The sequence below is a fragment of the Elephas maximus genome, chromosome 20 (genome assembly GCF_024166365.1).
Source record: "Elephas maximus indicus isolate mEleMax1 chromosome 20, mEleMax1 primary haplotype, whole genome shotgun sequence".
Taxonomy (NCBI): domain Eukaryota; kingdom Metazoa; phylum Chordata; class Mammalia; order Proboscidea; family Elephantidae; genus Elephas; species Elephas maximus.
The window spans coordinates 56,591,816-56,606,917 of record NC_064838.1 but is presented as its reverse complement, the minus strand read 5'-3'; the positions used below and the strand labels follow the sequence as shown (position 1 = coordinate 56,606,917).

The following is a 15,102-nucleotide window of genomic DNA, read 5'->3' as shown; positions in this document are numbered from 1 at the left end:
AAACCTGTCCACCATGGGTGACCCTGCTGGTATTTGAATACCAGTGGCATAGCTTCCAGCATCACAGCAACACACAAGCTACCACAGTACTACAAAATGACAGACAAGTGGTGGCTAACCCCATACCCGTGGTTATGATCCCCTTTGGGAATGGAATTCCTTTGTTATGTTATGAGACAGGGTTAATGTTGGTTATGTCTTAAATCAATCTCTTTTGAGATACGAAAGAGCAGATTAAGCCAGCCAGCCAGTCAGCAAGCACACAGAGATGGGGGAAGATAGATACCATGTCAAGGAATGGAAGCTGAAAACAGAAAGGAACTTCCCCCGGAACCAACAGAGAGAGACAGAGGGAAGCTTCCTCTTGAGCCAGCACCCTGAATTCAGACTTCTAGTCTCCTAAACTGTGAGAAAATAAATTGATTCATAAAAGCCACCCACTTTGGTATTTCAGCAGCACTAAGATACACTCCCTACTGCACACATAGCTTATCAGTGCGTGGGTGCGCTGAGATGCATTCACAGAAGGGGGCACTAGTGGAGTCAGTGCTGAGCAGATCCCAGATCTGAAAATGAGCCAGCTCTGAGCCACACCCAGCAGGGTGCCGGGTTCGCTGTTGACCGGCTTCTGGAGTGTGCGATGGTGATTGTGCTGGGGCCTGGAGTTCAGGCCTGACCTTCAGGCTCATCTCCATCTTTGGAGCTGCTGCAACCTCCAGCCTGCATTTTAACCAATGGCAGAACACTGTTGCTTGTTCTTTGGAACCTGATTCTTTGCTGAGAGCCAAAATTCCATTGGTGTGAACTTCAGGGAGTGGAGCCCCCAGAAAGGGAAAGCAGGAAATGGGGCAGGAGGGCTCACTAGCCCCAGAGAGGGGCTCACCCACTAACAGAGGCACTGCCTGGGTGCTGAGGACAGAGAGTGACCCAAACAGACACACTCCCGGCCCTCCACAGGCTGACATTTTGGTGGGGGAGACAATGAACAGATCATCTGCAAAACAGGCAGCACAGGGGTGAGGAGACATGCTATGGAGAAACTTCCAGCTGAAGAGAGGTGAGGAGTGCCACGACCGAGGGAGGCATGTTTGCTGGGGGGGTCTTATTGAGAAGGGGACATCCAAACAGAGACCTGAAGAAGGGAGAGGCCAACCATGCACATAACTGCAGAGAGAGTGTTCCAGGCAGAGGGGTCAGCAAGGACAAAGGCCCTGAGGTAAGAGCACACTAGGGTGTCCAGGAACAGCAAGGGGGGAGTGCAGGTGGAGCCGAGATCAGAGACGGGGTGAGGGGTGGCCGAGGACATTGTTGGGACTTGGGTTTTTGCCTGGATGGGATGGTTGAGCAAAGGAGGGACCTGACTTAATGTTCTAATGGGTCCCTCTGGCTGCAAGTGGAGGATGGACTGACTGTAGGGGGTGAAGGGAGCAGCAGGGAGGCCAGGGAAAGGGTGGTGAGCAGGGCCAGATTCGGGATGTACTCTGAAGGGAGAGCCACCAGAATCTCCTGACAGAATAAATGTGGGAGTGCTTGTGGGGGTAGGGATCAGATTCTTGCCTCAAGTTTCTGGAAGGCTGGGGTTGCCATCAGCTGAGTTGAGAAGAGTGTTGGGGCACGGAGGCAGGTCAGGAGTTTGGCTTTGGACATGTTAAGTCTGAGATGCCTGGTGGACATCCGAGAGGAGATGTGGAGTCTGGGGGTCAGGGGTGAGGTCTGGGCTGAGGACAGGAATTTGGGTGTTGTAAGCACAAAGATGGTGGCTACAGCCAGGTAAGGATGGGACCATCCATGGATAGAGTGTAGTAAGAGACAGGAAGCTGGAGACCAAGCCTGGTCAGTCTTGAGAGGGCACATCAGTCAGAAGGGACACCCAGGGAGGGAGGAGGGCTCCAAGAGGGGGTGCCAACCTGGTCAGCGTTGCTGACAAGCCAGGAAGGATAAGGACCACAGCTGACCAGTGGTCTGGCCACGTGGAGGCCATTGGTGATGAGGACAAGGGCACTCTCAAGGGAGTGGATGGGCTCAAGAGAAAAGTGGAGGGGGACAGTGCTATCAGGAAGAGACCACACTTTTGAGGAGTTTCCAGGAGCTGTCATGGTAAGGAAAGGAATGAGGCAATGGTCAGGGGTGGATGTAAGGGGGCCAAGTGAGGTTGTTCTGTGTGTGTGAAGATGGGAGAAATCAGGACACATTTGTATGCTGATGGAATGGCCCAGTGGACAGGGGGAATACTGTTTTTGGAGGAGTGGGGGATGGGGAGCCACGTCCTTGAGCAGGTGAGGAGGATGGGAGTTTGGTCAAGAGAAGGGGTTGGCCTCCACTGGGGGCAGGGAAGTTCGTTCCCAGGAACAAGACGAGGAGGCCTGAGGTAAGTAGGTGAAAAAGGAGGCCACAAGTGGGTATTGTCTTCTGATGGCCCCTGTCAGCTGAAGGGAGAGAAAAGGACCAAGGTCTGAAGTGGTCAGTTGCCCCGCCCCGCTGCATTGTGCAAGAGAACTGCCCCCCACTGCAACTCGCTCCTGGCTCTCCTGCTCAGGCCCGCTCCTTGGAGCTGGTATTCTTGCTCTTTGGAGCCTCTACCTCTTACATGGGGGCGGGGGGGAGGGGAGCAGTTAGTTGGATTCCTTCATTCATTTATTGAACTTAACTTACTTTGCATCTGCTACCGATCATTAACCAGGTGCTGAGGGGCTGACTGGCTGTGTGAATGGGTGAAGCTTACGGAGGCAGATGGCGCCCTGCGAATCTGCACTTTGGCACCCAGTGGCCCAAGGTCCTCACATGAACCTGAGATGGTTCATTTTGGCCCCTGGTGCCCAGCCTCAGCCACACCCAGCTGGAGCCCACACCTCCCCCTGGAACCAGCACCTCCTCCCCAGCCAGGCCCTCCCCAGCCTGCACTTACGCACTGGCTCCCGGTAACTCTTTTCTCCGAGGAGTCCATCTAGAGGGTTGAGGGAGAGACATGGGGCTCAGAGTTAGATGGACCCCTTGCTACCCATCTCAGCTGACTGTACCCAGCTGAGAAGCTCCCTTGCAGTCACCTGTCACCCCCCCCCCAAAAGGTAGACATGCAGGTAAGTCCTAGCCAACAGCTCCTGAGAGCAGGTCAGGCCAGGCCAGAGGAGGGAAGGGCTGACTTCCATGCCACACCACCCGGCTCAGTGCCAAGTGGAGTTCAAAGGTCAGAGTATGTGTTGGGTGGGTGGGGGGCTGGAAAGGGCGAGAATGGCATCCCGGGGCAGACTTTTCCCCAAGCCTCACGGAAGATCAGGACCACTTTGTCCCTTCTATCTTGGTGGCTTTTCCTAATTTACAAAAGTAATATCCTTCCACCAGTGTTTCTGGACAAGTACTGACAAAAACCCAAAACCCACTGCCATCGAGTCAATTCTGACCCATAGCGACCCTGTAGGACAGAGCAGAACTGCTCCAGAGGGTTCCCAAGGAGCGCCTGCCTGGGAGATTCAAACTGCCGACCATTTGGTTAACAGCCGATCTCTTAACCACTACACCACCAGGGTTTCCAGTACTGACATATGTGTGTATGTATGTGGTGAGTTCATGTGCGTTGCTGTTAGTGGCCGTGGAATCAATTCCAACTCATGGCGTATGTATACATCATATATTCAGCAATCTCCAGGTTCCAGGCCCCATGTTAGATGCTCTGAACACAATATTTTACTTAATCCTCAAAACTTGGGGTAGTGGGTTTTTTTTGCCCATTTTAGAAACGAAGGAATTGAGGCTCAGAGAGCTTCATAAATTTGCCAAAGGTAACATAACTGAGTAAGGGAAGAAGCCAGGATTGAGGTCAGTCATTCAGCCACTATATCCTTTCCAGCAGCTGCCCTTAGCATGGTTTACCTGGCCTGGGCTTCTGCCCTTGCCCGTGGCCTTCTGCGCCCAGGCCCCTCAGTCCTGCCCCACACTCACCCATCCAACTGCCCAGGATGGTAGAGAAGATCCGCTTCTTGCTGACCTCATCCATCTCTGCGAAGGACAGGTAGTTGAAGTGGCGCGTCAGCCGCGGGGTGATGGTGTTCCTGCCCCCGCCCGGGGGGCCCATGGCACAGACAAAGTTGATGTCTACCAAGTTCTTAAAGGCACCTGGAGCGGGGCGAGGGTGGGCAGTCAGGAGCGGGCCCTGCCCAGGGCTACGTTATGACTTCCATGAGCCCTGGGCACTCTTGCGTTTATGGGCTTCCTCCTCCATAAAAAATATTAAAAATTATATTTTTTGACTGTATCAGTATAAAGACAAATGTATTAATATTACACATTAAAACATTTTCTTTGACTTAAAAGTTCATTTTTCATAGCTTTTAAAGGAACTTAAAACGTTTTCTTCAGCCCCTGAAAGTTCTGTGGGCCCCGGGTCCTGTGACGGCTGTGCCTAGCGGAGTGTCAGCCTGCCCAGCACACCCCCGCACCCCACTGGCCCTGCCCCAGCCCGCACGCACCGATGATCTTGCGGTCGTACCAGCCGCCGTGGTCCATCCACTGGCGCAAAAGCTCGATGGGTGGCTGGGCACCATATGTCTCCAAAGCTGGCATGTTCAGGTCATCGATGAAGAAGATGAAGTTGCGCCCCAGGGGCGGCCCAAACACACCCTTCCGCCTGCAGGGAGGGGCTGCGTGAGCCCAGCGCCAGTGGGCACAGGTCCTCTGAGATTCCCAGGGTGGCAGGATGGCATCTCTGGCTCTGGGAAGCCCTCCCTAATTTCCGCCTGCTCCGAATTGCTAGACCTCTTGACCAGCCCTTTGTCCCTGAATACCCTGGGACATTAGGCCTGGCTAAGTCTGAATCTTGCCTCCCAGCCTTCTCAAAGGTAGCCTTCCACCTCCACCCTAACTCTGCTTGGGTGCCCAGCCCAGGGTGAGCCCCCACCAAGAGGCTCTGTAGGAATTCTAACGGAGAAAAGGCTCTAGAAGGGTCTGCAAGGGGACTCAGGGTCCCTCAAGGAGCAGCCAGCTTCCCCCAGGAGGTTTCGGCAAATCTAGGCGGGAATGTGAGACCACAGCTGGCTCAGCCAGGCTGAGGGGACATTGGGGCTGAGGAAGAACAGGGTGTCCTGCCTCTTGTCCAACTTGCTGTCGATGAGGTCCTGGGTCTGGTTGGCCGAGGTACGGGCAGAGAAGGTCAGGAAGTGGCTGATGTACTCCAGCGGCAGGTTCTTGAGGAGCTTGTCAGCAATGGTGAGTGTCTTCCCTGTGCCTGTCGGCCCAATGCACAGCACCTAGGAGTATGGAGAGCAGGCGGGCAGAGCGTTCTCACGGGGTTCAGTACACAGTAGAATCTGCCACCTGCTCAGCGTGAGGGGCTGGCCACCCCCGACCTGGGCCTTGGAGTGGGTGAGGCGGGGTGGGGGCACGCACAGGCTTGTGGTTGGTGAGCAGCAGGCCCAGCAGGTAGGACATCTGCACGGTGTCCATGGTGGGCACGATGATGTCGCAGTAGTTGGTGTCAGGTACCATGGTGAATGGAGCCGAGGAGTCCATCCACTTCACCCAGGCAACCTGGGGCCACAGAGGGCTCAGAGAAGAGCCGGAGCCCCTGCCCACCCCATCCCTGGCTCTGGCCCCTACTGCCAAGTGCAGCAGAGTAGCAAGGAGCTTTGCCAATGGGTTTTAACAACAGCACCCAGCTGAGGAGCTGGTTCTACCAGAAATAGGAAGCCCTATGCCCTGCTGTCTTCATGGGGTGGGGGCTCCCAGCACAAACCACCAGGAATGGGGGGCTTTTGCACACAGCTGCCCAGGGTAGGGGCTCCCTTAAGACTGGCAGTCCGTGGGTCTCTGGGTGCGGACATGCTCTAGGAATTGGATAACCCAGAACACGAAGGTCTTTGCTATTTGGCTTCAGGCTACTTAAAGGGTATGGGATCTGAACCCCTCTATCAGCTGTGGGGTGTCAGCTGGATACTGTGAGGTCACCTGGCCCAGCTTCCCCCACCATCCCTGCCTGCATGAATCCCTTCACCCATGACCCCGCTCTGGCCTGCAGATCTCCCTCAATGGCCGAACCAATGCATTCCCCTGGGGACAATTCTGACCATTAGACTCAAAAGTGCTCTGTGTGTCCCCCCCAGCAAGGCCTCTGCACAGGGACCGTCAGGTCCCCACGGTCACCTCTCTGCCTCCCTTCTCCTGGATTGGGGTCCTGATCCTGGAACATAGATGGGCTCATGATGCCCTTGCTGGCCAACAGTAGGGATGAGAACACCAAGGCGGCCACCGAAAGCTTGGCCCTGACCCCTGGGAAGCTCAGCACCTGGGCAAATGGGGATTTTAAATACAACTGATGTGGTCAAGTCCCTGGACTCAACGTCAACACAGAGGCGGTAGTGTGGCTGGAAGGAAGGCACTCTGATATTTCCCAGCCCCAGGTTCAAGTCCAGCTCTGCTGCTGACTGGCTGGGAGTAACTGTCCTGAACCTCAGTTTGCTTGTCAGGAAAATGGGCACAATAGCCACCTTGTGGGGCTGTGAGGAACCATAAGATGATGCAAATAACCCTCTAGCCTGAGACCTAGTGGCCGACAACATGGCCTCCTCTCTGGTCATGTTTCAAAAAGGAGAACAGCCCCCACCCAGTGGAGTCCTCCCTGCCCTGTTCTGTCCTGTTGGGGGGTGGGCCTATGGCCACCTGCTTGATGCTCTCTTCTTCTTCGTCTTCATCTTCACTGGTGTTGCTGATCCCCCCGTCCTCCAGCCTATAATCGAACACCAGCCCCTCTTCCGGGAAGCACATAGTCAGCTGCAAGGGACCAGAAGGAAAATTTGGCTGTGAGGACCAGGAGGTTTGGGTGGCCCCAATCCCTTCTCCCAAGGCTTGTCCCTGGCAGCCTGGGCCTGGTGGATGTCCCCCAGACACTCGGCATTTGTCACCCGCATCCCGGATCTCAGAGCCCAGGCCTAGTGGCTGTTCCTCTCACGTTGTGGATCGCCATCCTGTCCCTCAGCCACTGACTGAAGTTGACGCGGCTTGTGCTGTCCCCTGTGGCGCCCACACTCCAGACCAGGGAGAAGACGAACCAGGGCTCGATCAGCTCTGGGATGCGACTCAGCTTTTCAGAGGTTACTTTCTTGAGACCCTGGGGACAGAGGGAACAGCATCAGGCTAAGGCAATGGTATAGAGTGAATTGTGTTCCCCCCAAAATACACGTTGGAATCCTAGCCCCTGTACCTGTGAATGTAATCCCTTGGGAATAGGGTTTTCTTTGTTATGTTAATGAGGCCATATTTGTGTAGGGGTCTCCTAAAGCTTTTCACTTCTGAGTGATAAAAAGAGCAGCAGAAGACACAGGAGTGGGCGTACAAAGGGGGAAGACAGGCTATCTGACGGTGAAGGAGGCAAAAACTCCAAGGATGGCAGGTTACTAGAAGATGAAATACTATCGGGCCACATGCTGAATTTGGTCTTCTGGCCTCCCAAACTGTGAGAAAATAAATTTCTGTTCTTTAAGTCACCACTGTGGCATTTCTGTTACAGCAACACTAGGTAACTAAGAGGCGTATCTAAGGTATGGCACGTTCCCCGGGCGCCACTGAGCAGTTTCTGTTAACCGGTACGGCCCAACGTCCTTCCTCAAGCATGGCAGACAGAGAGGCGTAGTGGGGGGAGGTACAGAGGGGGGCACTTGCCCACAGGTGCAAGTCCAAGGGGGCGCCAGACGAGGCGTGGAATGATATCCTGAGGTGCCACAAATAAAACAGGCTCCTGACTGAGGCAGCCGGACAAAAAGAGGGAAGGAAGGCATTTCTGCTGAAGGGTTTTCAATGCCTAAACCAAAAAACCCATTGCTGTCTAGTCGATTCCAACTCATAGTGACCCTATAGGACAGAATAGAACTGCCCCATAGAGTTTCCAAGGAGCGAGTGCCTGGTGGACTTGAACTGCCGATGTTTTAGTTGGCAGCCGTAGCACTCAATCACTACACCGCCAGGATTTCCTATCAATGCCTATTCATCTTGAAATTGGAAGGGGGCGGCGTAACTTAGAGATTGCCCATGAGCACTCATCACCCTCCCTACGGCTCTGTGAGGGCACCATTTTGGTGCTTGCCGTAGGTGCTATTTTCCCTAAATACGCCTCTATACTAAGACAGACAGGAGCTGCACTGAGTGTCCTGAGGAAGCCACACCTTGGCCTCCACCATGTTGTTGTTGTTGTTTTTTTTTTTCCCACATCTTCTTGTGGTAAAGGCATGTGTCTGTCCAGCCCACAAGTCCCTTTCCTGAGAATTCCCTGTGATGGCTGGGCCCTGGGCTAGGTCTGCGCTTGGAGGCCTTGCCCAGTGATCATAGCAGACTGGTCCTGGGTGGTCCAGTGACCCACGGTGGGCGAACTTGATTCTCTCTTCCAGGGAGGTCAGAGGGCCCAGGCAAGGAGAGCAGGGGGCAGGAGAGGCCAGCCCTCAGCCCCACTGTTCAGGGCCATACCTCTTTGGGCAGAAAGGGCTTGAAGAAGCAGTCCAGCAGCTTTAGGAGACTCATGGTCAGGTTGCTGTTGGTTGAGGTGATCACCTCCTTCACTGAGATCCTAATGAAGGCGATGGATTCCTGCAGGGGGCAGTCCCCAGGGCATAGTCAGCTCTTGCGGCCAGCTTTCCTGGCTGGCTCTTGTGGCTGGTGGCTGCCGTGCCCTGCTGCCCCACCTGGGCTAGGCACGCGTGGCCTTACTTACCTCCAGGAAGTTGTCAAAGAGGCCCTTGAACTGTTCCTCATAGGGCCTCAGGAAGGGGGGGAGCTTCTTCAGCCAACACTCGACAAAGGGCATGAGCCCCAGGATGCTGGGCTCCAGGTACACCATGCCACAGCGGGACACTGTGGCTGGTGAGGCCACTGCCAGGTCCTGTACCTCAAACATCATGGTCATCGCCTGGCACCAAGATGAGCCAGGTGAGTGGGCTGGCTGCCAGCCCCTGGGGCCAGCAGTGGGTGCAGAAGTGTGCGAAGGGGTTGCTCGTCCTGCTGTGAGCAGGCCGTGGGGCAGGGACTGTGCTGGAGAGGGAGGCAGGAACCCTGAGGAGGACCCAAAGTCGGGAGATCACGGGTGCTTTCTGGCCAGCCTGTGGGCAGGGCATTTTGGAGCCCAGAGGCCTGGGGAAATCTGATGAGAGCCGTGTGCTCTACTATAAAGCCTTATACCTGTGAATAGACTCACACTTTTGCACTGACTTCCAGGTGTCCTCAGAAGGACTCAAGGTCCCGGCTCAGTGCAGACACCAAAAACTGTTCTTATGCCCAGGTGAGACCCCTTTTTCTCTGAGAGCTGCTCCTCACACATTAGGCAGGCCCTGAAGCCAGGTCTATACCACCCACCCACAGGCCCCAGCACGCTGCCAGGAGTGGAGTGGATGCCTGACCCACTCTGGGGTGATATGGCTGAAAGTGGGCCTGGGAGACACAAGGCAGTGCCAGCCTAGGAGCAATGGGATTGTCTGCTGGGTCCTGGGCTTGGAGCCTCACAGGAAATGGATACGCTGAAAGCGCAGCATGCAACAGCTGTGCAGGACACAGCGTTGGTGCGAGAGCTCAGGGTCTGGGAGGGTACTGGGAGCGGTGCCTGAGCCCCCACCGGCTGGTTGGCTGCTGGCTGGGTCACGAGGACTGCCTGAGAGGCAGCTTTGGCCCAGAAAGGGAGGGACGGGGTGGGGTGGGGATGAGGTTTAGCCAGCACAGTTTGGCCTCCTGTCCTGCCCCCCTAGTTGCTGGGTGAGTGGACAGGTGGACACACCTCCGTGAGCTTGATGATCTCCCCAGAGCTGAGGCACAGCTTCTTGTTGTCGTCCAGCACTGTGTTCATGTTCTCAATCCAGACGGCATCCACTGGCCCATCGAACATGTACCACTTCTTGTTGGTGTCGGATGTGATGGCCCCCATTCGGATGAGGGAGGGGAAAATCCCGTCTGTCCTGCAGCCACCAGGTAGGAGAGGGCTGAGAGCGCCAGGGAGGCAGGGCAGCATGCATAGCTGGCTGCCAGGGAAACCCGGTGGCCAGGCTGACCCTGCTCTGCTTTGTTTTTCTTTAATATCTTCATTCATTTTAAAATTACAAAAGGAAAAATGGGACTTTTTGGTGTAACGTGGTATAACATGGTGTAACATGCTTATATCCCCTTTCTGCTAAATCACCACTAAAGTTACATTAAAGTAAGACGAAAGGTGATATTCCAAAAGGAAATGGGGGAGAAGTCAACTGCAGAAATGGAGGCTCACACAGTTTTGAAAGATGGAAAGAGTTAGGGGACATAACTGACAGAACAGAGAAAGTGGGGGACAAGGGGTGGGTTGTGAGAAGCAGCTGGTTCCTGCCACAGAACTCAGGAAGGCTCAGACTTCAGAGGCACCAGGTGCCAGGGAAGGGGGTGCTGGGGGATGTGTTGCTGGTCTGACCCCCAGATCCCCAGCTACCACAGGAGCCTGGAGAGGGTAGGTTGAGGCCATTTACCAGAAATGAGGGAAGTAGTACAGGCCCACATTCAGAAAGATGGGTGAACCCCTCCCCTCATCATCCCCATCTCCCACTGGGTTCTAAGAACAGTGGAGCCCAGCAGACAACCCCAACAGGAGACTAGAGGCTTCTTTAGAGAAACAGAACAGCCCCAGAGAAAAAACCTTCAGGTGCTGACATTTGGGGGTCTCCACCCAGCTGGCCTACAGAGAAGCCACCCACACAGACTCACCTACCCACCCAGTAGTTCCACACAGTCCAGATGACTAGACTATTGAGAAGGCCTCCAGTATGAACATGGAGACTAACTCAAATAAACAGAAACAAAAGAACCAGAGGAGAGGAGAAAAACATAAAAATTAAACAATCAAAAGAGTTAGAAGATAAAGTAAATAAAATCTTCCAGAAAGTTGTACCAAGAAAGACCCAGGGATGGACAATAACAAAACAAAACCAAATTGTTGCCGTTGAGTCGATTTTGACTCATAACAACCCTAGAGAACAGAACAGAACTGCCCCATAGGGTTTCCAAGGAGCACCTGGTGGATTCGAATTGCTGACCTTTTAGTTAGCAGCCATAGCTCTTAACCACTATGCCACCAGGGTTTCCAGGTATGAACAACGGGAAACAAATTAAAGGACCAATCCAGAAGGTCTAACATCTGATGAATGGGTGTTCCAGAAAGAAAGGCCGGAGGAAATGGAACAAGGACATTATCAAAGGCATAATTAAAGAAAATGTCCAGATCAGGGTGAAGGAACTTTTTCTTAAAGGGCCAGATAATAAATATTTTAGACTTTGCAGGCCATATGGTCTCTATTACAACTACTCGACTCTGCTACTGCGAGATAGTAGCCACAGATAATACATAAACAAATTGATGTGACTGGGCAGTTCTACTCTGTCCTATAGGGTCGCTATGAGTCGGAATCAACTGGATGGCAATGGGTTTGGTTTGGGTTTGGTGTTCCAATAAAATTCTGTTTACAAAAACAGGTGGCTGGCTGGATTTGCCCCAAGGGTCATAGTTTGCCAACCGCTGGTCTAGGCGGAAAGGACCCACTGACTTCCTTAACAATACATAGAAGAAGAATTCACACTAGGGCATATCATCAAGAAATTTCATCATATTGTCATAAACAGGGGATCCTGAAAGCGTCTAGAAATAAGAAAATAAGTCCCACTGGGAATCTGAATGACGGCAGGCACTGGCAGTCAGTACAGCAAAGCCTTAAATATTCCCAGGGGAAAAGAGTTTCAGCCTGGAATTCTATACCCAGCCAAACGACCAACCATGCACAAAGGTAGAATAAACGTGCTTCCAGACATGTGAAGGCTCAAGAATCTCCCCTTTATGCTACCTTTTACAGGAAGCTTCTAGAGGATGAGCTCTTCTAATTGAGGGGTGCAAACCAAGAAAGAGGAAGACCTAGGGTTCAGGAAATGGTGATCCAGCCCAGGCAAGAGGCCAGGAGAGTTCTCGGGATGATAGGGAAGAGCAATGCCAGGCCAACACCAGGGCAGCGGCCCAGAGAGTGGCTGGCCTGATGTGAGCAAGAGGGTGCGGCCCCAGAGGGCAGGCGGGCTCCAGAGAGGATCACGTGTGGCTGACCATGTAAGAAACGGTCCTGGAGGCGCTTTTACGGTTTTCCGGCAGGTTTGGGGGAAATTAGTGCTTGCTATATAGAACACTGAGCAGATGAAAAACAGAATTATTTACTCCAGGAAAACAGAAAGTTGTACTAGAAGGGAAATGAAATCACTATCACTTGGCTCTGCAGTGAACTTAAAACAAAACAAAAATCTTTCAAAGTAAGGGAGACACTGAATTGATAAACCAAAAATTGCCATAGAGCTCAATGGGAAGAATGGAGTGGGGCTAAGCTGGAATGCAGGGAGGCAGGTCCTCAGCTCCCCTGGGAAGAAATCAACAGTTTCTGAAAGAGGAAAATCAGCCCCACCAGAGCAGGCTTGGGCAGGGAGACGAGGTGGGCCCTGCTCCTTTGCAGGTCAGTCTTGAACCAGAATTTGACTTGTTGAATTATGAAAATGTCCTACCTTGACACATCAAGACTGAGTTCATAAAAAAGCAATTTAAGCTCCTTGTGTGTTGAGGGGGGGAGGATAAAACAAAAAAAGAAACAAAAAGATTAAAAGAGGGAAAGCCCTTTCCTTTCAGTGCAGCCCACGCTCAAAGGCAAATTGGCCAGCGGTGGGCCATTGCTCCTTTAGACTCTTAAAATGCCTCCTGAGGGAACCTCCTGTGGCCATGACCATGCCCCAGCCCCTCGATGGCCACCTGGAACCCTGCCTGCCAGCCCCTCTGGGGTTCCTGAACTTTGGCCAGTGGCAATTGCCTTCCCTTGGGCATGACGCTCACCAAGACTATGCAAGGTAGGTGTTCTCATTACCCACATCGTATTTTTGGAGAAACTGAAGCTAGGAGAGACCAAGTGACTTGCCTAGCATGACACCGGGGGTCTAGAGGTGGGAAGCAGTTCTAGTACCGCAGCCTCCCTCCCAGCTCAGTGCATGTCCCCTAAAATGCACACTTCGGCCTGGGAGCAGAGGCCCTGAGAGGGGCCAGCAGCCTCTCTAGGGGTAATGACGACAGGCAGCATTTACTGAGTGCTTACTTGTGCCAGTGTTCAGGCAATTTCTATGTGTCAAACTCATGTTTTCCTTACTCTAATAATGGTGCCACTTTTATCCTATTGAGGCATGAGGCAAGGAAGTGGTAGATAAAATCCCAGGATTTGGGCTCTAGAGCCCGAGCTCTAACCTTCCACAGGGCTAAGGGAAGAAGAAGGGGCCAGTGGCCCACAGCCCCCAAAGGCCCGGGAACTGGGCAGTAACTGGCGGTGTGTCACTCACCACTCGTGGGTGAGCAGGTCAAACTCCCCGTACAGTTGGCCCATTGTGATGGACTTGGGGTTGAGCACGTAGCAGCTGACAGCCTCATATACGCCGCCACTGATGGATGGCTGCCCTTTCAGAGACGTCATGGCGGCTGCCAGGATTCTGTAACACTGGGGAGGAGGCAAGCCCGAGACTGAGTTCCTTGACTCCTCAGAGAGTGGGCCTAGAGTGGGATGGCGGGTTCAGGGGACTGGAGGGGTATTCTAGAGGCCGAGGAGGTACAAATGGAGGCCGAGGCCCCTTTGAGGCTGCACCACCCCTCGGGCCCACTGTCTAGGGTCCTGGCTGCCCGCTTGGCCCCACTCACGTTACTCTTGCCGGAGCCTGTGGGCCCGACGAGCATGAGGCCGTGCCGTACCACTGTGGTCTCGTAGAGTTGGATGCACTTGGTCAGGAAGCCTGGGTGGACATGGCAGGGGCCCAGGGGTCAGAGCATGCGCTTGAGTCCTGGCTCTGCCACTAGCTTGCTGTGTGACCTCAGATGGGTCACTGTACTCCCTGAACCTCAGTTTCCTCATCTGTAAAGTGAAGATGGCAATACTACCTGCCTCATAGGTAGGGAAAAGTAAATCCCTAAGCATGGAGCCTGGTACAGCATAGGAACTCCCTAAATGCCAGCCATGGTTTCCGTGTGATTATTAGTCCCCAACTTCCATTTGCCAGTTGGGCAGGAGTCATGGGTCTGCTCAGTGTTGGCTGTTACAGGCACCAGAATCGACTTCAGTCCCAAAGCCACTGCCCAGCCTGCTGAAGGCACCACCCCGAGTCAGCACTGGCCAAATCCCAGGGACGAAATCCTAGGGTCAGTCAAGAGCTTTGACTGACTGAAACCAGAGATGGAGGGACAGTGGTCAGGTGCAAGGTTCAAGGCCAGGCCCAAGTAGGTGGGGAGTGAGCACATCACTTTGGTCCAAGAGTGGAGGTACTCTATAGCACTGCCAGGTCTGGGGGTTCCTGCCAAAGGGACAGGATCCAATTAGCCAGTGATGGCAAAACTGACCCAAGGCTCAGCTGGAGGACCGGCCAAGTGGAAGAGAGGAGTTTGAGGCTTCAGTCAACAAAGCTACTTGGGTCTAGGTACGAGGAGCAGGTGGGCAAGAGAAGTGTTAGTGCCACCCTTGGGGCGTGAAAAACAGTGGGCCTAGTAAAACTATCCCTATTCTCAGATGACATAGACAATCCCAAAGGTTCCACAAGAAAGCATCTGGATCTAATGGAAGAATTCAGCAATGTTGCAGGGTGCAAGATCAACACACAAGAATCAATTGGGTTCTTTTACACTAACAGGGAGAAATCTGAAAAGGAAATCAAGAAAACAATACCATTTACAACAGCCCCCAAAATGATAAAATACCTAAGAATAAACCTAATCAGGAATGTAAGACTTATACAATGAAAAATATAAAACACTACTGTAAGAGACTAAAAGAGACCTACATAAATGGAAGGACATTCCGTACTCATATATTGGAAGATTTAATATTGTGAGAATGTCAATACTACCCTAAAAGATCTATAGATAAATGCAATCTGGAGCCAAATTCCAACAAAATTCTTTACTGAAATGGGGAAAAAAACAAAAAGCCCATAACTGTGAGTATGGTCTGTGAGTTCTGTGTGGCCATTGCAATGAATTATTGAACCCGGCAGAGAAGTAGACAGTGCCATGAGAAGGACCCCTGGTGTCAGAATTGGTAAAAAGGTTGGAGAGTAGAGATATGT

The 15,102-nt window shown here is 53.0% G+C and overlaps 1 protein-coding gene across 5 annotated transcripts in view; it reads right to left on the bottom strand.

The window, feature by feature from the left end:
• Positions 1–15,102, bottom strand: part of DNAH1 (dynein axonemal heavy chain 1) — an 81,092-nt gene that overhangs the window by 23,384 nt on the left and 42,606 nt on the right. For all 5 annotated transcript variants that reach the window (XR_007514418.1, XM_049862502.1, XM_049862504.1 and 2 more), the window contains 12 exons: positions 13,688–13,779; positions 13,336–13,490; positions 9,743–9,920; positions 8,690–8,884; positions 8,446–8,565; positions 6,938–7,096; positions 6,649–6,759; positions 5,380–5,520; positions 5,080–5,240; positions 4,464–4,621; positions 3,937–4,110; positions 2,906–2,944 (listed from right to left, as the gene is read on the bottom strand). Coding sequence is in view for 4 of the 5 variants with exons in the window: in XM_049862502.1 (XP_049718459.1) it covers positions 2,906–2,944; positions 3,937–4,110; positions 4,464–4,621; positions 5,080–5,240; positions 5,380–5,520; positions 6,649–6,759; positions 6,938–7,096; positions 8,446–8,565; positions 8,690–8,884; positions 9,743–9,920; positions 13,336–13,490; positions 13,688–13,779 (1,683 nt within the window). In the remaining variant the exon portion in view is untranslated. The remainder of the gene's footprint in view (positions 1–2,905; positions 2,945–3,936; positions 4,111–4,463; positions 4,622–5,079; positions 5,241–5,379; positions 5,521–6,648; positions 6,760–6,937; positions 7,097–8,445; positions 8,566–8,689; positions 8,885–9,742; positions 9,921–13,335; positions 13,491–13,687; positions 13,780–15,102) is intronic.